At 50.3% G+C, this 20,364-nt stretch overlaps 8 protein-coding genes across 8 annotated transcripts; 3 read left to right on the forward strand and 5 right to left on the reverse strand.

The window, feature by feature from the left end:
• Positions 1 to 166: 166 nt before the first annotated feature.
• On the reverse strand, positions 167 to 3,463 carry FSUBG_1621 (large-conductance mechanosensitive channel protein; the record flags this gene model as incomplete). The annotated part of the gene is made up of 1 exon (XM_036679308.1): positions 167 to 3,463. The coding sequence occupies one exon, from the start codon at positions 3,461 to 3,463 to the stop codon at positions 167 to 169; it is 3,297 nt and encodes a 1,098-aa protein (XP_036542882.1).
• A 3,312-nt stretch (positions 3,464 to 6,775) lies between these two features.
• Positions 6,776 to 7,616, forward strand: FSUBG_1622 (ribonuclease T2 family; the record flags this gene model as incomplete). The annotated part of the gene is made up of 2 exons (XM_036679309.1): positions 6,776 to 6,998; positions 7,048 to 7,616. The coding sequence occupies 2 exons, from the start codon at positions 6,776 to 6,778 to the stop codon at positions 7,614 to 7,616; spliced, it is 792 nt and encodes a 263-aa protein (XP_036542883.1).
• A 122-nt stretch (positions 7,617 to 7,738) lies between these two features.
• Positions 7,739 to 9,316, reverse strand: FSUBG_1623 (MNN2-type II membrane; the record flags this gene model as incomplete). The annotated part of the gene is made up of 1 exon (XM_036679310.1): positions 7,739 to 9,316. The coding sequence occupies one exon, from the start codon at positions 9,314 to 9,316 to the stop codon at positions 7,739 to 7,741; it is 1,578 nt and encodes a 525-aa protein (XP_036542884.1).
• Positions 9,317 to 10,088: 772 nt separating this feature from the next.
• FSUBG_1624 (uncharacterized protein) lies at positions 10,089 to 11,264 on the reverse strand (the record flags this gene model as incomplete). The annotated part of the gene is made up of 1 exon (XM_036679311.1): positions 10,089 to 11,264. One exon carries the CDS (start codon positions 11,262 to 11,264, stop codon positions 10,089 to 10,091), a length of 1,176 nt encoding a protein of 391 aa, XP_036542885.1.
• Positions 11,265 to 11,665: 401 nt separating this feature from the next.
• On the reverse strand, positions 11,666 to 13,105 carry FSUBG_1625 (aromatic-amino-acid decarboxylase; the record flags this gene model as incomplete). The annotated part of the gene is made up of 1 exon (XM_036679312.1): positions 11,666 to 13,105. One exon carries the CDS (start codon positions 13,103 to 13,105, stop codon positions 11,666 to 11,668), a length of 1,440 nt encoding a protein of 479 aa, XP_036542886.1.
• A 928-nt stretch (positions 13,106 to 14,033) lies between these two features.
• FSUBG_1626 (l diaminobutyrate decarboxylase) lies at positions 14,034 to 15,368 on the reverse strand (the record flags this gene model as incomplete). Its single annotated transcript, XM_036679313.1, has 1 exon — positions 14,034 to 15,368. One exon carries the CDS (start codon positions 15,366 to 15,368, stop codon positions 14,034 to 14,036), a length of 1,335 nt encoding a protein of 444 aa, XP_036542887.1.
• Positions 15,369 to 16,335: 967 nt separating this feature from the next.
• On the forward strand, positions 16,336 to 17,977 carry FSUBG_1627 (gluconolactonase; the record flags this gene model as incomplete). The annotated part of the gene is made up of 8 exons (XM_036679314.1): positions 16,336 to 16,521; positions 16,569 to 16,723; positions 16,779 to 16,972; positions 17,025 to 17,132; positions 17,188 to 17,397; positions 17,461 to 17,557; positions 17,608 to 17,687; positions 17,769 to 17,977. 8 exons carry the CDS (start codon positions 16,336 to 16,338, stop codon positions 17,975 to 17,977), a joined length of 1,239 nt encoding a protein of 412 aa, XP_036542888.1.
• Positions 17,978 to 19,396: 1,419 nt separating this feature from the next.
• FSUBG_1628 (uncharacterized protein) lies at positions 19,397 to 20,241 on the forward strand (the record flags this gene model as incomplete). Its single annotated transcript, XM_036679315.1, has 2 exons — positions 19,397 to 19,716; positions 19,791 to 20,241. The coding sequence occupies 2 exons, from the start codon at positions 19,397 to 19,399 to the stop codon at positions 20,239 to 20,241; spliced, it is 771 nt and encodes a 256-aa protein (XP_036542889.1).
• Between the last annotated feature and the right edge of the window lie 123 nt (positions 20,242 to 20,364).

A 20,364-nucleotide genomic window follows, 5' to 3' on the forward strand; every position in this document is an offset into this window, starting at 1 on the left:
AAGCGGAGAGACTGTTCAGCGATCAAAGGCAAGGCATTGATGTCAAAGGCAAGCAGTCACAGAAGCAAAAGGTGAAAGGATCCCAAAGAATAAGAAGAAACTTTTCGAAGTCATATGAATTATGTTCTATCTGTTGAAAGCCAAAGGGCTTTCGGTATTAAGCTATTTACATGACAAAGGCAAGGGCCATAGGGAGTGCGAGGAGCATAGATCCAGCACTGACGAGAGAAGCTCCAGCAACAACAGGAACTTGGTCAGTTGGGGAGGGCTTGCCTCCAGGGATGGTTCCGTTTGAGGGAACGTTGTAGGTAGGCTGGGCACTAGGGCCAGCGTTACCAGGGGCCTGAGGGTTGGCAGGCTGCTCAGAGCCCTCAGCGGGTGAGGCACCAGAGTCGGTGGCAGTGGCCGGGACTCGGGTGAGGGTGGTGAAGGCACCAGGCTGCTGGGTACCGGTAGGCTGAGGAGCCTGGCCAGTGTGTCCCTGGATGATGGTGACAGTGGGAGCAGCAGGGGCGTGGACAGTGGTAGGGGCAACGAAGGTGCTGGTGACGAACTTGGTGCAAGGAACGATGGTGGTGACGTCCTGGGTGATGGTGACAAGGTCGATGGTGGTCTTGGCAGCATCAGGAGGAGAGGTAGGAGCGGGAGCAGAGCCGCTGTTACCGTTGTCAGAACCCTCGCCAGGCTTGGAGTCACCGCCCTGGTTGGACCCGTTACCGCCCTCGACAGGAGTCTTAGGGACAGCAGTGGCAGTGGCAGGGCAGACGGTGGTGCGCTCAATGACAGTCTGTGTGACGATCTTCTGAGTGTAAGAAGCAGGGCAGTTGATGACAGAGGCAGCACAAGAAGTGATGGTGTAGACGTGAGTCTCGCGGATGGTGCTAGTGATCATGCCAGAAGCATCGGGAGCGGCAGTGACAGCAGGGGCAGAGGTCTCCTCAGCATCAGATCCAGAACCAGTGGTGACAGCAGGCTTGTCAGAGTCGGCGGATCCAGTGCTGGCAGGGAGGCTGCCAGACTCAGCGGGAACGTTGCCAGCAGAGGTAGCACCAGTGTTGCCACCAGCGGGAGCAGAGGGAAGGTTGTAGTCAGAGCCGCCAGTAGCAGAAGGGGAGTTGCCAGGAACGACAGTGGTGTAGCCCTCGGAACCGGAAACGACAGTGGTGAAACCCTCAGAGCCAGAGACGACAGTGGTGAAGCCAGCAGATCCGGAGACAACGGTAGTGAAGCCACCCTCGGAGCCGGAGAGAACGGTGGTGTAACCCTCGGAGCCAGACACAACGGTAGTGAAACCAGTAGAGCCAGAAATGTAGGTGGTGAAGCCCTCGGAACCAGAGACAGTGACTATGGCACCCGCAGTGTGAGTACCGAAGATGGCAGTGACATCGCCGCCGGCAGGGATGGTGTGAGTGGGAACGCCCTCAGGACCGGTGGGGATAGCACCAGAGACAGTGACATCGCCAGAAGCAGAGCCTGTAGGAACCTCAACGGAATCAGTAGCAACAGGGAGCTCGGTAGAGCCGGTCACGTCACCAGAGGCAGTAACAGCGGGAGCCTCGTATGAGGCAGAGTCAGAGGGGATCTCAGCACCAGTGGTAGCGACGGGGAGGGAGTCCGAGCCAGTGAGATCACCGGAAGCACCAGGGATGTCGACTGAGGCAGAAACATCAGGGACACCGATGGAGCCAGAGAACCCAACGGAGCGGGTAACGCCAGCGGGAATGGTGATGTCGGCAGAAGCGCCGCCAGTAGCAGTGATAGCACCGGAAGCAGAGATGGTAGGGCCGCCGATGAAGCCACCCTTCTTGAAGTGACCGATGAAGCTGCCGCAAGTACCGCGGGTCTTCTGGGAGAAGGTAGACTTGATACCCTTGGCGAGGCCGACTGAGAGGTTGGGGATGAGACCGAAGAGACCGCCGCTGAAGTCGAACTTCTTGTCGATAGCGAGACCAAGGTTGCAGCCAAACTCACCAGTGACATCAATACCAGCGCTGGCACCGGCACCGCCGCCAATGGTAGCAGTGTAGTCGAAGAGAGAGAACCAGACACCAGCACCGAAGCCAACATCAGCACCAGCCTTGCCACCGAGACCGAGAACAGGAATCTCGAGACCGCCACCAATGCTGAGCTCAGAGCGAAGACGGAGACCAATCTGAAGATCAATACCAGCACCAAGCTCAACATCGGCACCGACGCCAACGGGGAGAGCCTTGGTGACGAGACCCTCGAGAGAAGCGTGGATGACCTCCTTGGTGAGCAGAGAGATATCGACGTAGGCAGACTCGGGGAACTTGACGTAGACACCAGCAGAGAGGTCGATAGCCTTACCACAGCCGACAACGAGATCGATGGCTATGGCAGCCTCAATGGCAGCCTTCAGCTCAGCATCAAGACCGGGAATAGCAATACCAAGCTTGGGGGCAGTGAAGAGTTCGACAGACTGGTGGACGGCAGCGGAAGCAGAGAGATCGATCTCGATGTAAGCAGAGATGCCACCGAGACCAACACGAACGTTGGGGGTAGTAAGGAAGTCAGCGCCGCAAGCGAAGCCAATGTCACCAGTGATCTGGCAGCTGGGAAGGTTCAGGCCGAGATTGACAGCGGGAGTAGTCGAGGTCTCGGGAGCGCAAACACCCTGGAAGAGGATGTGATCCTTCCAGGCGTTGCCGATGCTGCAGGAAGTTCCAGTGTTCCAGTCAGCACCACCGCCGGCGTTCCACTCGATACCACCACCGAGAAGACCGCCGAGACCGAGGCCAGCACCAAGACCAGCGCCAGCTCCGATCTTACCACCAGCGCCACCCTTGATATCGCCCTCAAGGTGACCACCGGCTCCGGCTCCGGCTCCAGCACCAGCACCTCCTCCAATCTTACCACCAACCTCACCACCGATTTCACCACCAACCTTGCCGCCGGCACCAGCACCAGCACCGCCTTCAGCACCACCTCCAAGGTGACCTTCAGCGCCGCCGCCAATGCTGCCACCGATCTTGCCGCCAGCGCTTCCGCCAGCACCGGCACCAGCTCCTGCACCGGCACCAGCACCTCCGCCAATCTTGCCGCCAACTTCACCGCCGATTTCACCGCCGATTTCACCGCCGATCTTTCCACCAGCGCCAGCACCGACCTTTCCGCCGGCACCAGCTCCAGCTCCAGCTCCAGCTCCGGCACCAGCTCCAGCCTCACCCCCAGCTTCACCTCCGATATGACCGGAAGCTCCGCCGCTGAGGCTACCGCCGAGGTGACCACCAGCACCGGCTCCTGCACCGGCTCCTGCACCAGCACCAGCACCAGCACCAGCATCAGCACTACCGCCGGCTCCAGCTCCGAGATGGACATCAGCACCACCCGAGATCTCGCCGCCAGCAGAGCCTGATGCTCCACCACCGAGGAAAGTAGGAGTTGCTTCGCCCAGCGAAGCAAGAGCTCCCAAGGCAGGGATGATTCCAGCAGAGAAACGCATGGCGTTAAACGAGTGTTGGAATGATGATAATAAAAAATAAAGATTTGTAGTAGTACTTGTTGTAGTTGTTTGAGCTTGTAAAGCGAGAGTGGTTGGTAATAGTAGCGAGTGACTAAGAGAAACTCTGAAACGAAAGTAATAAGGAAATAAAAAAGAAAAGAGAGATAATAGGAAAAAAGCAGATAGAACGACTGTTGATGCTGGAAAAGAAACAAGACATTGAAGCCGGCGATGAGCTTCCTTTTAAGCTGTGTTGAGCTCTCGCGACGAGAGTCATGAGTGACAGGAACTTGAGCACTGATGCTGGTCAGCACGACACAGCTCGCTCGGTCAACTCGGGTCCAGGGGTTTGAGCCATGACCTAGTGTCAATCCGATCGCCGCTCAGACGTTTCATGAGGCTCTACCGTAGGTTGGTGGTGACGGTGAAGGGCTTTGACGTTTGTTTGTTTCTTCCAAATTTAGCCGGCAGGGGTTCGAGTCAGTTGAGATGGATGTGAGCGAAGACACTACTGCAGTGTTGAAATTGTATGCATGATAAAGAGATTGCATATCACATGTAGTTTCGCTGGTCTTGGTGCATATTGAATCAACTCTTCGGCTAGAGCTTGCCGCGTTCTTCGGCTATTGCTCGTCTCGATATGTTATGAACATCATTGACAAGCATCGTCAGCTAATGCATAAGGCAAAAAACGGCCGAGAATCACGACCAGGATACAAGCTCGTCCGCCGTAGTGGGAAAAGCGCTATGCCAAAGCGTAAAGTCAAGGCGCAAATCCACGATCTTCTCGGAATAGTTAGTTTCAGTTTTTGTTCCAGAAAGATTCGTTTCAGGTGACTTCTTCTATTGATAGTGAGTTGACTTGGTCGAGGACCCCATCCGCAATCTTAAATGCATTTAGCTGAGAACGCCACCACCTGAACAAAACACCAATGCCGGATCGACGAAAAGTGGACTATCCCCGGTCGATCCGTCTCGTTTTGATTACTCCCTCGGCAACAGTTCCCAGAAGAGCTTGAAACAGAAATCAGTGGGTAACTTTTAGTGCGCAATGGGCATCAAACGGCCCGCAGCCACAGAAGAGCTCTGGAGCTGTCAGGCAGAGCTGCTGAGCGATCACATCATGACAGGGTGGCATTTGGGTTTTCACCTGAGATGGTAAAACAAACTATGGATGATGGTGACGAGAATAGAAAGTTTGGCGAAAGGAATGCCCGATTGGTCTCGTTGACTTCTCAATCGAGGAGAAGAGGTTCAAGGATGCTACTCCATCAAGATCAAAGGCTACCCTACAGTCATGCATTTCTGGTTGATTGTTGATGACAATGCCATTGCGACGGAAGAAGAACGGCATTGTATATTATGCGATGCTGATGTTCGATGCCACTGAGATTCAGATGACAGGTAAACTCTATTGTTCATCTATGATGCTTGCTGCGTAGTTCATTCATCGTTAGGATAATTGTGCCTACGTTGGTTGTTGAGCGTCTCTAAAAGTCATAGCAATGGGACCATGATCCGCTAATGCCGACAAGCGAGGCAGCAAGACAGCGACTCATTCATGATCTGATATTTGCATTTCTAGTGGGCACGGCACGAAGCTCACCCTTGAAGCGAGCTCATCATTTAACGTATCCGTATACGGCCCTATGGCAATTCAGCCCTAGAGGGTAACTCTTCGCAACTGGGTACCTGAAAAGGGATGGAGGATTCTTGGAGATGATCGGAGAATTTCTCACGGCTGTGGCGGGGGTTTCGGATTTCGGCCAGCTCTACCCCTGAGGCCTGAGCTGAGCTGAACATGACTTATCTTATCAGCCAGGAAAATGTTTGATGCAGAGCTCGGGCCCATGACCTTGGCGTTGTCTACGGATACTGGGGACGAAAAACTCAATGCGCGAGGCTGGAAAGATAGCTTCAGTGTCTACAGACTGCTTCGTATCACGTTCCTTCGATGCCTTGCTTGAGATGAGGAATCTGACGGCAATCAATCAGCCTTCATCCCAACGAGATAAACTTTTAAAACAACTTCCGCATAGACACAGTTATCGACACCATCAATGCGCAATGCGAAATACAAATGCCGATCTTGAACACAAGGGACATGCCAACAAGGGACACAATGCGGCTGTGCAGTTCTTTAGAGTGTTTGAGATTGATCAAGCTCCCCTACTCCCTACACTAATGAGCCAAAAATATCACTTGGACTCTAATGACCCTCATGAACATTGATCAGCGACAATTGCTTTTTTGTTTTCCATTTATAACTGGATGTCGGATGATGTTTCTGTCACTAACCGTGTAGAGAAATGTTTCCCAGGTAAGTTACTCTGTACTCGACGGCGAAGCGAGGTACATGCAGGTGTGCTGTCTGTGATGGACGTGCGATAAGATAAGGTCATAGCGGAATGAACGCCGTGGGATGGTGGCACTAATTGCGGATGAATTTATTCCGTTGACTTGCAAGCTAATCTGCGGCGGTGTCCGTAATAGCGGCAACCTCCGAGGCCGATTGATTCACTTGTCCATCCGATAACGGGACGGACATGACATGCGGCCGCCAATTAACCGAGGCAATCTAGTGATGAAAGCCACCAACTTGACCTTCTGAAACTGGTCCAATCTGTCAGCCGTTGTCCCGCAGATCGGTTGTTGACCTGCCCGACCATCCGACCATCAAGCAGTCGTCCAGCCATCTCTGCACAATGAATTGACTTTCGATGCTCGGTAACCTTTATAGGCAAGTACAACAAACGATGGCTAATCCCGCGTTCCCAATTCAATACCGGTGACCGTTGACGGATAAATCGGCATTGACCTGCCAGGGTCCATCAATCTCTCCCCTCATTCTCGATCAACTCCCATCAACAATACAACACGACTCAGCCTCTCAATTGATTTGGCAAAACCTCACACGATTATAGAAATTGCAAGATATTCATGCTACAAACTCTTTCAAACGGCATTGGCCGCCATCTGCAACATCTCCCTTCCCTAAAGGTCCCTTTGTCGCCGATCAACACCCAGCAATGGGCCAACTCGCTGTCTCATTGGCTGCGACAAAAGGTCCTGGTAATAATCTGGCATACAATGCACGTGGGGTTCTTTGACGATACAGATCGCTGCTTATCAGCGTTACCACCTTGTCTGCTCCGTACACAACTGCTTCATCTGTCGACTTTGTCCGACACTAGACAGGATAAACAGTTCACTTGCCTCCCACGTGTATTTCGTAGTCGAATATAAGTATCGCTTGTATTTCTTGTAAACACTATCCATTTTTGTCGGTCAATCTTAATTATAAGCTTCAAAATGACGTTCATCAAGGCTCTCATTCCTCTTGCGCTTTACCTTGCTGGAGCGCAGGCAAAGTCTTGCTCTGCGGGTGGCAAACCCACTGCTGAGTTTTGCTCAAAGGATCTTCCTCTGTCATGCCACAACACTACTGCTGTTGCAGACACTTGCTGCTTCATTCCCGCCGGCCAGCTTCTTCAGACTCAATTCTGGGATAGTGACCCTGTAGCTGGACCTCATGGTATGAGAAACCTGCACCAAACACTATCCCTCAAACTAACCGTTTCCAGACTCGTGGACTATTCACGGTCTCTGGCCTGACTACTGCGACGGCACATATCCCCAGTTCTGCGACAAGTCCCGCGAGTACACCAACATCAAGGACCTCGTGACCAAGTTCCTCGGCAAAAAGACCGTGTCCTACATGGACAAGTACTGGGTCAGCCAAGACGGCAATGACGAATCTCTCTGGGAGCACGAGTTTGGCAAGCACGGCACATGCATCAGCACCCTCGAGCCAAGCTGCTACACCAACTACGAGACCGGCGCTGAAGCCGCCGATTACGTCAAGAAGACCATCTCACTTTTCAAGACTCTTCCTACGTACAAGTGGCTTGCCGAGGCTGGAATCAAGCCTTCTACGACAAAGACTTACACCGCTGATGAGATTGTGGATGCTTTGGCTGAGCACCATGGTGCTCGTGTCACCATCGGCTGCTCCAATGGCTCATTGAGCGAGGTTTGGTACCATTTCAACGTCAAGGGCTCGCTGCAGGATGGCCAGTTTGTGTCTACTGAGCCTGATGGAAGCAAGAGCTCTTGTCCGGACAGCGGTATCAAGTATGCCCCTAAGAAGTAAGCAGCAAGCGTATCTTCGGGTCTTGTAAAATAAGGATGCATATGTATTCTGGATAAACTATGATGACAATGAAAAAAAATCTCTATTATTATTAGGGCCGTGTGAACGTTGTCTCATCCGATCTAAAACGTTGCCTCGTAATACTTTCGTATCTTGTCACATTCCTCCATCAACTCTCGGTCACAATTAGCCTTGATGGCCTCCTCCCATATCGCCTTTTCAAGATCGTATCCAGCAACGTCTTTGATCTTATCCACATCGTCTCCCCAGAGTCGCGAACGAGTTCCGTCAGGACGCTCAGGTACTAGGTCTTCCAGTACCTGACTTGGATGCCTAGTATCGAATTTGACTCTGTTGAGGTGTGCAAACATTGTACTCGTAATGTTTACTTCGTCCTCAGTTATCCTCGTCTTTCGCTTCCGTGTAGATACGGCCGTTTGGTTTCGTCCTTGTTGTGTTTGCAGCTTCCAGTCTTGTTCAGGGTCAGCCTGCCAGATACCGCTTCCCCAGTTGATTTTCTCATCGGTAATCAGCGTAGCTGGCCTAGTGACCTGCCAATAGGGGTTGCCTAGAACCAATGCGCTCTGCATGAAAGTCTCCTTGTCGCCTGATCCCCAAGCACCCTGTGAATGAAGTTGGTAGTAAAACCTTGGGCCGTAAAAGTTGTAGTATGCTGCGAGTAAGAGACTGTCAGCATGCCTCGCTTTGTTGTATAGCATAACTCCGGATTCTGAACTTCTAGAGTCGATAGTAACGTTGGGTGCTTTGGCTCCGGCGATGTTGTAGAAGAGAGGCGATATAGTTGGCAGCCAAAAGTCGGGCCAGGTCACAAGTCCGCGACTTTTATACGGTTCCACGGTAAGGAGGTGGTCTGGGTTTCGAATAGGAAAGGCGTCGGAATCGAGGAACAAGATGTCCTGAAAGCTGGAGAAGAGAATTGACAAAGGTTTGTACTGGTACTTTTCAACCTTTGGTTGCTGAATTGTTGCCGTATTAGGCAACTTGAGGAAATCGTCCATATTCAAGCATTGCACTTGCAGACTGGAAAGTGTGTTGTTGCACTGTTCATGCTCAGCTTCGTTTGCCGAGTCGAGAAAGAGCTGAACGGGTAAACGTGACCCAACGTGTCGTAGCATCCGTACGGCAGTCGCTGCTACACCAACTGCTGATCCTTTGGCAGTGATGACGATGCCCTTGGTGTTGCGTTTGAATGGTACTTGGGGAGCCAGGTGTCGGAGACTTTGCACAAACTTTGCATGGTTCTCTTTCAATGATTCGACTTCCTCATCAGATACCTCTAGCCAATCCGTGTGTATCTGCGCCTTTGAGCCATAAGGATCAAACTTGTCGCGCGATAGAGAATTAGGCGGTTTGATCTTATCACCGTCAGGTTCCGCTGCGTAAAATTCAGTAACAAGGTTCTCCCAGAATTTCGTGGTCTGCTCAGTCGGTCCAGTGAATTGAGGCCCGCTCGTAGAGATGGGGGTTGACGAGTCGGATTGAGTTTGGTCAGTTTGGGTGAGGCTTGGTGAGGAGACTCTTTTGTAGGCGACAGAGAGATCTGCCCAGAATTCCCAAAGCGTGAGGGCGCAGATGAAACAGATGAAAACGCCAAGAATTTTGACGAGACGATGGCGCGCGGTTACGACGCTGATCCATTTCCCGCTTTTGGAGGCGTCATCGCGCCAAGACCAGAGCATCGCGATGATGTTTGAGGAATTGACTCTGACTCTGACTCTGACTTTGACTTTGGTGTTGATTGTTGAGTACGAAGTGACTTCCGATTGATATCAGTGGAAAAAGCGAGTGAATACAGGCTCGAGATCAGCGCGATATCGTTGTTTGCTGTCAATTTACGAGTATCGTCGAAATTGGAGCTTGTCGAGTTTTCTAGTAGCGTTGAATAATTATCGTTGCGCATGGTCAATTCGTATCAAAATTCCCCTTTCTTGCGTCGGATGATGTTTGAGAATGGTCCAGGAGTAGGTTCGTCAGTTTTGAGACGTCTTTGGAAGGTTTTGTCGCAAACTCTGTAGGAGATCAACCGGTCATAGAGCAACCGCTCAAGAGAATCATGTGATTTGAACCATGGTATTTACATCAAAACAAATAATGAAGAGAAGAAGGCAGATGAGGGACGTGAAACGCTGCTGACAGTCAGAGCAGATCAAAATAAAATGAAAGGAGCTGTTAGGTTGGCTGTGCAGGCAGGATCATCAGCTTTCACGTGATTCGTAGAGAGAGCATTACGCAATGCCGCCGCGTTTCCCGATACCGTGCCACAATCCGATGTCCCCAGGTCCCCCCAACCATCTACTGCCTGCTTGTGTTTTTAGTGTCACATTCTATTTATATGTATATATTTTAATTATCTATATTTATCACCCTTTATCGATACTTCAAATCTTTATTAAATATTGTCTCGCTCTTCCTTTGTCTGACGTCATCATGTCCCCGCACTCGATCGACGTTTCAGACAATTGGGGTCGTCTCCTCATCGATATTGACCCCAAAACCCTGCGCAGCCATGGTATAACTCTGATGGACAGCTTCACTGGCATAAACCCGCATCTCTTTCTCATACGCCGCTGTGACGCCTGGACTGTACCCGCCAGCTTCACGCAGCAATCGTCCAAGCAGTGCTGAATCACGAACAGCTGTGTTAGCGCCAATTCCGCCCGCAGGTGTCATCGAGTGAGCTGCATCGCCAATGACCGTCACACGAGGCTCGTTCTTCCATTCAGGTACGCCCGACGGAGTCGAGCAAGTAATCTTCCAGAACGCAGCTTCGCCCTCGTCCATGTTGTCGAATAAAGGCTTGAACTTTGGGTCCCAGTCTTTGACAATTGACTTTGCGATATCCGCAGCGACTTTTCCGACAATCGTGTAGTTGTCGTTCGGCGCGCGAATGACACCTGGTGCTCCGCCCATGGTCCAGCCAAAGCTCACATCTGGGTTGTTCATATCTCCGGAGCGAACGTTTGTCATGAGAAAGGCGTGGCCGTCGGGACGTGTATCGTCGCGGAGTCGGAACACTCCCTCACCGAGCTGCTTGAATGCTGTTGTTGGTGCTTGGCCGTGAATACCCCTCGCGCCAGTGTCGTAGACTTTGAGCTTACCGCCCGAGACTTGTCTCGCAACCTTGGAGTAGATTCCTTCACCGCCGACGAGCATGGATCCTTCGATGGACTTTGTTCCGTCGGAGAAGATGGCGCGAACACCATTGTCAGTCAATTCGTAGCCTATAACATTCTTGCCCCATTCAACGTAGTCTTCGCAACCCTCTGCGAAAATTCTTCTCATATCACCTCTAGCAATGCCAACGATCTTTCCATCTCGCGATGAGAGATTCTCTGCAACGACATGCTCTGTCTGTTCTCCAGTCACTGCATCGAATGCCCGGTATCCACCTCCGCCCGTCTTGCCGCAGGCATCCCAGAAATGTTGCCACGTCTTCTTATTGAGAACAGACTCAATAGCATCCAGACCCTCTGCTGAAAGACGAAGCCTGTACCCTTGGGCGCGAAAAATGAAAGATTCATCACGTTCAAAAATCTTGAACGGGATCTTGGATTGTTTAAGAGATTGTGCCAGTAGCAATGAAGCAAGGCCGGAGCCTGAGATGAGGATGGGTTTCGTGACTGACATGTTGTGCTGTTGCTGAATTGAGGCTCACAGCGGGCCAGTCTACGATGGAATGCAAAGCCAAGATAAATACCTGCTCGAGGGCCAGCGTTCTTGGCTGGCGTCTGTAGCACATCTTGGGCTGACAAACCTACCATTTACATCGTGGAGTCAACCGCGCGCTATGGTGCAATTCTGAGATCCGAGATAAGATTGAAGGCCTGTCAACAGGACGGCATCTGGACTTCGGAAGATTCGCTGTGTCCGGAACTTCCGAAGGGCGAGCTTGGTAAGCTGACATATTCGCTATTATTCCCGTAAATAATCATCAGTCAGCCTGAATCAACGGTCAATTTCCCGTTGCAAAATACTATTTGTGCATCAATTGGATTAACGAGGTATCAAATGTTACTGAATATGGCTGGTTATTGAGTGCGCTGGTTAGAAATGAGCTGCGCAACCTTGTTGGTCTGCTGAATAACCTCCACCATCTCGTCCCCGCCTAGCACCGGGCTGATAGAGCAGATCCTCAGAACGACTCTCCCTCGTAGCTTTGTAGTCAAAATCAGTCCGATATTGTTTTTAACCAGATGCTTTGAGATCGCCGCGTTCAATTCATCCAACTCCTCCTCAGTCTTTCCCGCAGGTGCATATCGGAATGTCACTATCGCCATACTCGCTCGACTTGTGAGTTCCCAATCCGACAACTTTGTGATCTCGGCTTCAGCAATTTCCGCAAGAAGAATACCGTGATCGATCATCTTCCCAAATCTTTCTACGCCGAGGACTCGGAGGGTGAACCACAGTTTCAGCGCTCGCGAGGGACGTGTTAGTTCCATGCCGAGGTTCCAAAAGTTGGGCATCTCTTCGTCATCGACAGCATCGCGAAGATAGTCTCCGTCGTTGTTGAAAACTTTGGCCAAGTTGATCTTGTTTCTTACAAGGATAAGACTGCAGCTGTATGTCTGGAACAGCCATTTGTGTGCATCCCAAGAGATACTGTCTGCCAGTCCAAGACCATTGGCGACAGAGCTCCGAGTCGCAGCTAGGGAAGCGGACGCGCCGTATGCACCATCAATATGGAGCCAGATATTCTCTTCATCGCGAACCTGGGCGAGCGCTTCCAATGGATCAATGCTTCCCGTGTTTGTTGTCCCGCATGTCGCCACGATTACAAAAGGCTTCAGCCCTGCTTCGCGGTCCGCTTTGATGGCATCTCTCAAGGCGCTCACCTCCATTTGAAAGCATCCATTCGTCGGGACAACTCGTATCTGACTTCTCCTGATACCAATGATGCGGAGGGCTTTCTTGACAGAATGATGTGTCTGATCAGAGAGATAAGCGACGCCCAGGTGCTCAGTATCGGGCTCCAATATACATTCTCTCGCAAGCACCATGCCGCTCATATTTGCCATAGAGCCCCCTGAGACAAAGATACCTCCAGACGTATCTGGAAGTCCAACCTTAGCTGACAGCCACTGCAGTAGCGTCTGCTCAACAATAGCTACACCAGAGCCCTGCAGTCTCGATCCAGCGAAAGAGTTGAAAGCGCTCGACAGACAATCACCTATCCAAGAAAGTGGCGAGGTAGGCGCTGGAATAAAGCTGAAACACTTGGTATGATTCATTCGCATTCGATAGTCAGAGATGGTGAACGCATCTTCAATGGCTGCCTCCACCGAGTGAGCATCTCCAGGGGTGCTGATTGATTTCAGTATAGAAACCTGAGTTCCTTGGGCTACTCGCAATAGAGGCTCTCCACTAACCTTCTGGGTAGTCTGGAAGATCCGATCGAAGGCGACCTGGAAGGCAGAGCTTAGGGAGTCTAGCTCTGCACCTTGGTCTGGGGGATCAAAAGAGTTCATCGTAATCTACTGCAAGGATTGGTGGCTAGTAGTACGATTTTGCGGAGTCGGGCTCTTATATGCTAGCTGCGCTTTGAAGCGACTCGGCAGGTATTACATGAAAGACATTCAAAGGGCGCAAAATATGACTGAGTCAGAGATGGCTTCCCCGCCTTTTGTCATTGACGCCACGGCGAAGCATCAGTAGCCAAGCCTTCAGACATTCTCGTGGTTTATCTCCGAAGACACTCCGCCACTATTTGAGCCATAGTGAAGACATAATGATGAACAGCAATGACAATATGTCACATTATTCTTGACTGTTAGATCTTCATCCTACAGGCGAGCCAATATGCATACTGGATTGCGCTACTCCTATGCCATACTTGCCATTACACGGTAATAATCAATTTACCGCCGGCTAGTAATCGGATTCCAAAAGTGCGCCCTACATGAACGAAACACTAGAGCCGAGGCGGTTGGTATTGTAAGCTTCATCTACTAAGCACTAACATCAGACAAACTCTCTGCCGCTACTTTGACAACCATCTCGTTGAACAGATTCCACCACTCAATATTCGGAACGGAGCGTACTCGTGGATCAGGCATCACCAATATTATATTGAGTTTTCCGGAAAATGTCCAAGCCCATGTTTGAGCTGCATATGAAGCAGTTAGTTTCACTATAAAACACGAACGGCATGGAGAGAAGCAGGATAATTGCACTTACGTCCAAAAAGGTTGCTAACTCGTGAATAAAATGAAAAGTCATTAATATTCAGCGCAGTTTTATCATTTGGATCTAGAGATCCGTACGACCCTGGGAGATGATGCCCGTCCAACAGACCTGCTGATGACAGAGGAGTAAACATGCCAGGCGGTCTATCGATATTGTTGGAAGAAGCAATGATTAGCCGAGTTCTTTATGATGGTAAAATGCCGGGGAGACTTACGAAGGCAGTAGACCGGCTTTCATCGCCTCCATTGCGTGCGCAACACCACCAAAGGCAGCTGGGCCTTGAGTCCAATCCACATGTTCACTCAGGTTGCTATTGACTGCCTCATCTGTCGCTCGACCAACATTTCGGGCAACTTCCCAAACAATCTGCCTCCAATTATCCTCCCTAACAGAAGCGTCATGGTTCTTGAGATATGGACTCACGTCAAAGGGAGACACAAGGAAAGTAGTTGCCATGACGGGCCCGATATAGGCTGCCTCTTGACATATCTCGCTCAATCTGGCCTTCGAAGAAGTTGAATGGCCCTGATTGCCACCAAAAGATGTCTGACGCAGCCTGTTACTCACACAGATAGGTGCCGCCACGGTTCGGGACACATCTTCGGGAGGAAAGGTTTTGAGGAGTGCAAGTGCTTGTAATGCCGTCAACAGTGCCGTCACAGTAACCCCATGCTTCTTGCAGAGCTTAAAGAGCTTTTGCGTCGTCTCTTGCGACAGAATCTGCCTTCTCACGGAATAGTCGGTGTCAGGTCGGTCTTTTGCTGGTTCTTGCGAGATAGGGCAAAGAGTGATGTTGCCGAGATTGGCGCCAAGAAGCTGCGCTGCCTTTTCTTGAGACTCGGCATCCAAGGGAGTGTCTCCGATAGGATCACGGAGAAAGTCGAGATAGCAAGGGTGTAGAGAAGAGTGAGACGCATCTTTGTATGAAAGCGATAGTACTTGGGTAGTGCTCAAGCCGTCTGCGAGTTTGCTAAGAATATTGTTGAGGATAGCCGCACCACTCCAGAAATCGTTCAATGCATGGTTGTAGCGAATTGCAAGGGCAAAAGTCCCCGCCTCGGAGGACGAAGAAACAAAGGATATGTGGATCAAATGGTCTCCGAGCTCGAGGCTGATGCGTTTCTCTGGAGTCGAGTAGAAGTCGTCTGTGAGTAACTTCAAGCCCTCCTGAGCCGACTTTTCGGTATACAGAACGGTGGTCCTCTGCTTAATCCTCTCAGAAAAGTCATCATCTGATATGAGAGGGCGGTAGACGAAGTCTCGAGACTTTGCGACTGCCGACTCTTCTTGGCCACGCTCAATGACTGCCAGGAGGGAAGACTTCTCAAGGCAAACGCACGATACTGCTTTCCTGAACCACGTCTCAACATGGGCATTGCTGTTCATATGAGACGCGTAAGACGGAGCGAGTGTGAAGATGACTGCGCCCATCCATTCAGTCCAGCCGTCGATCTCGAGCCACTGGTCGAACATACGCTCAGGGCCGATGAGCGGCCGACTCCAGAGGCCGTCGCTTCGTTGTTTCCATGGAGACACTTGAGGCATTATGATGTTTTCTTTGAATATACAGAAATGAGGAATGTGATGTTGGAGTGAACATCATCAACCCCGCCCGTTTCTGTTCTTTTTGCTGCGCCATGATCGCTTATGTTGTCAAACCAGTGCCAAGAGGAGACTAAATTCTCACGACGTGCCTCAGTACCCCACTGGAGAGTGTCGTGCTATTTGCTGCTCCATAGTAGTGTGGAATCATTGCGCTTCGTTGAGCGTGCTTGCTGACCATGATGAGCCACGAGACGAACCGCATTGCCATATTCTCACATTGTGGATATACTCAGGCCGCTTCAGTGGGGAGACACATTATCAATGAGCACAATAACTAGCGATAGCGAGACACATATTTCAGAATGGTGTAGAAGAATACAACGTTATCCAAAGTACGATGTTAGATATAAGTTATATCGTGAAATATCGCTGGCTTCTCTTTGTAGAGTCCATCTTCGTCGGAAATACCCCGGTCTCGTTTTTTCCGCTGGTTCGGTTCGGCAGTCGGAATGCGGGCTTTTCCGTATGGACCGAACGAACCTCGAATCTATCTTCAATATTCATGAAATCGTTTCGGGCTCTTCATTTGACAACGATATCCATGGAATCCCAATAGTTGGATCATTTGTGGAATATCATTGAGTTCACAAACTCTCCTTGTACCCCATCAAGCTTCTCCGCAATATCGTCGCATCGCCATTGGCATCACTTCTGTGCAACAGCGATTGGGAGATTAGGTAGACCAACATCTACTGCATCCACGGAAAAGCTCAACTCCCCTGCATCATCAGTGTCCCTCATTCATGCCGACCAATTGGCGCGATCCCGAGTACAAGCTTTGAAGAGGCAGAACAAGGATTCAGAAATGTCGACAAAGCGGGGTACACCGACAATAAAGAGTCGAGATGGCTCTGGACGTCAAGGAACGAGCAAGACACAGCAATCTTCGTTTCTAAATACTACCACCATGGCCATTGGAGCGCTCGCTATTGGTGTCTTGGTTCCCTATAGCCTCGGCCTCTTCGGTGAGGCTCAGGCAAAGCCTACTGTCATCGATCCTGCCAAGTTACCAGCTACAGCCCAAATAATCGACCAAAAGAGCTTCAATGTTCTGGAGCATGTCCCTCCACCAAAAGAAGCCAATGCTACAACTGTGAGCTAGCATAAAAATGATAGTGACCTGCGCTAACACTTCGATAGAGGTTCCTCTGGCCGGGAGTTACCTATGAATCCCTTACTGAACGACCATTTCATGTTTATGATGCAGAGTTCCTCGATGTAATTGGAAGCAATCCAACATTGACTCTTCTCGCCACTTCAGAGAAAGATCCCATCTTCCATGAAGCTGTTGTATGGTTCGTAAACCTCACGCCTTACCAGTTTCTTACGTACTAACACGCAATTATGTAGGAACCCTCCAACTGAAGAAGTTTTCTTTGTGCAGAATGCAGGCGATCCAGACGCTGGAACTGGACTTGCAAAGTCATCTGTCATCCAAAAGATCTCTTTGGCCGAAGCTGAAGCTCTGGAGAATGGATCACACACAGAGAGCCAAGTCAAGATTACGATCATAGACTCTGATCCGCAAGTCATCAACCCCAACGGTAAGTAAGGTTACCAGATATCAGGGAGTCTCCATAAACTCATAATCCGCAGGTGGAACGAACTATAAGGGTCAGATCATCTTCGCAGGTGAAGGACAAGGCGACAAGATACCTTCCGCTTTGTACCTGATGAATCCGGAAGCACCATATAATACAACAAGTAAGGACTCATAGAAATTTCTGCGCTGTCACAAGCACTAACTTTGCCCTTTTAGCTCTTGTGAACAACTTCTTTGGCAGGCAATTCAACTCCCTTAATGATGTCTCTGTCAATCCACGTAACGGCGATATCTACTTCACTGATACCATGTATGGCTACTGGCAGTACTTCCGCCCCGAGCCTGGACTGCAAAATCAAGTCTATCGCTTCGACCCAGATACCGGAGCGTTGACTGTTGTTGCGGATGGCTTCGTCGCTCCAAATGGTGAGGCAACGGAGATTGCTACCATATGATGTAAGGTGGCTGCTAACGATTAGTGAACGACAGGACTCACTTTCTCACCTGATGGACTACACGCTTATGTTACAGACACTGGCATAAGCAATGCACTATTCGGGCATAACTACACTCGTCCCGCCTCTATGTAAGTCTCGACTTTAGCAGTAATGGCTAGACTTCTGATAGTGATAATAGCTACCGATTCGATGTACAAGAAGATGGGACATGGGACAATCGCAGGACATTCGCTTTTACAGCAGCTCGTCTGCCAGATGGTAATTGAAATTAGTCTCTTCTTACTGAGAACAGATTCTGTTCCAAAAAGCGAAAAGTGTGCTGACTGCTTTTGACTCTAGGAATTCATTGCGATTCTGAAGGCAATGTCTACGCGGGCTGCGGCGATGGCGTGCATGTCTGGAATCGCTCTGGAAAGCTCATTGGCAAGATATACACAGGAATCAATGCAGCCAACTTCCAATTCGCAGGCAAGGGACGTATGGTTATCATGGGGAGAACAAAGCTGTTCTACGCGACTCTTGCTGCTTCTGGGGCACCATTAAATTGAGCCATTGACATGATCCGATGTCTTGGTACGGGGTCTTGATTTGAGAGTCAAGCCTCATTTACAGACAGACCTACCACTGATGCTTGGCCCTTTTACCAGGCTTGGAGGCACAATATTTTATCGACAAAATAACAGGTTTCTGCGCGTTGAAGCAGTTGAATAGACATGGAATAGTAAATGAATTACCAGAAGCGGCTAAGATGCTGCTATGACCAAGCTTTAAGCTTAGTGATCGATCGTCGTGGGCTACAGCGCGATCAGGATACAAGACGGCACAGCTCTCGGCCCTGAGCATCCATCCAGGTATTTGCTGATCTCTCCAAGGCTGTGCAGCTGATGCCGATCAACCAGGGGGATGCTGACCGAAGCGCCTCTGTCTGGTACGACAAAAGAATCCTGCGATGATACGTGGCCCTGATTATGACATCGGGTGATAAATCTGATTGCCGTTGGTCTAGGTTTATGCATGAATCTTAACTAGCATCCTTCATGTTTAGTCCAAATTAGGGCGGGACAAAAAGGTCTTTTGCAGAGCCACATTCGATGCCTCTGATCAGCGAGGGAGTGGAGCTGAAACAGAACACGACTTGCCTATTTTGACAATGTAGCTCACTTCTGACGTCAGATGAGTTTGTAAGGCAGAACTGTTCGTACAGCAGATCACTAACACCAAGTAGGTTAGTAGGTAGGTGGGTAGCTATACGCAGCAAAGAAGATAAACCAGCCTTGACAGCAAGTCAACAGCAAGTTACCATTGGCGTGAATGTCATCAAAAAATATGGAATTTGCATCATTTTTGGCTTCTAAGACTTTCTATATAATCTAATGATCAATAATAAGTCTCACAAAGAATCGTTCTGTAGCAAAACTGCCCCAAATCCAATGCAGCCTCACAAACGTGCCGTCGACCCACGTGCCTGTCGATCAGTCTTGGCTTCAACCCGCCTCAGCATAGAAAACCCGACTCTGCAGCAGAGAAAGAGCCATGATGTAATTGACTCCCCAATTCGTTTCAAGCAGCCAGTTTTGAAACAATCCTTTCAGAACGAAGTACCGTGGATAGACTGGAAGGATGCACCTTGACTGGCCTATCATAGCACCCAGATCGTATCCGCCAGCACTGCCGGCAGGCGATCTTGAGTGACATACCCGAAAAGTGCATAAGTTTCTTGCGACGTTGTTGCTGACAAGATTATGATCAACACGGATGTAACGTGCTTGCCCAAGATGTGCATCTGAGCTGGACCTCCATGGACGAGCTGCGATCAAGGTTGTGAGTCGCAAGATGTTGATCTTTTCAAGACAGGAACTTGTCCCCAACAGCTTCAGACACGCATAAATACGACATCATCCGCCCTCACTTTAACTCCATCTCATCAACCTCTTCACTTCCCATCACATCATTAAACAACAGCCACCATGCAGAACAAGTTCATCGCTGCCGCCACTCTCCTGAGTGCCTTGACATCAGTCCAGGCATCTCCCGTTTCTATGTCCAAGCGAGACGTTCTCACAGCCCTTCCCGGAGGCGCTTCTGACATAGAGAACAAGTTCCAGCCTTCTCTGGACTTTGACAGCGACGGCTGCTACCAGACCGCCGCCATCGATCCTAGCGGCAACTTGAACCCTGGTCATGGCGCCACTGGTACTCCCCAGGGAGACTGTCGTGATCCTCATCAGCTTGAGAACAGCAACACCTATTCTCGAAAGCGCTGCAACAATGGCTTCTGTGCCATCATGTAAGACTTTCTCCTCTACCTCGAGCACGAGGGCTTCTTCATTTCGGTATACATGCTAACATTGTACCTCCAAGGTATGAGACCTACTATGAGAAAGACCAAGCCGTGGGTGGCAGCTTTCTCGGAGGTCACCGCCACGACTGGGAGAACATCGTCGTTTTCACTCAAGGCGACAATGTCGTCCGCGTATCTCCCTCCTGCCACGGCAAATACGGCGGCGCAAGCAACCAGTTTCCCATAGATGGAAGTACCCCTCTTCTCGTCTATCACAAGGACGGTGCCGGAACTCACTGCTACCGCTTCGCCAACGACGATGATCGGGCCAACCCCGAGAACCCTACTGGTTCTTTCTTCAAGGCGCCCCTTGTTGGTTGGGATAACTGGCCTGATGTTGGTCTGCGAGACAAGATGCTGCAGAACTGGAGTGGTGGTGTTGGACCTAAGCTGGATGATGAGTTTGGTGACTCACTCAAGGCGGCTGCTGGTGATGGTGTTCAGGGCTTCGACCCTTACAAGGACGAGTAAAGATGGGGAAGGCCAGGAACCCTTGTTTACTACTATTTAGTATTACTATTGAACATTATTGGCTTCGCTGAATGCATCACTGTAGGAACTTCCAACGTAGTAGATTGATGAACTGAACCCTGT

Source organism: Fusarium subglutinans (assembly GCF_013396075.1).
Source record: "Fusarium subglutinans strain NRRL 66333 chromosome Unknown NRRL66333_c0000009, whole genome shotgun sequence".
Classification (NCBI taxonomy): Eukaryota; Fungi; Ascomycota; class Sordariomycetes; order Hypocreales; family Nectriaceae; genus Fusarium; species Fusarium subglutinans.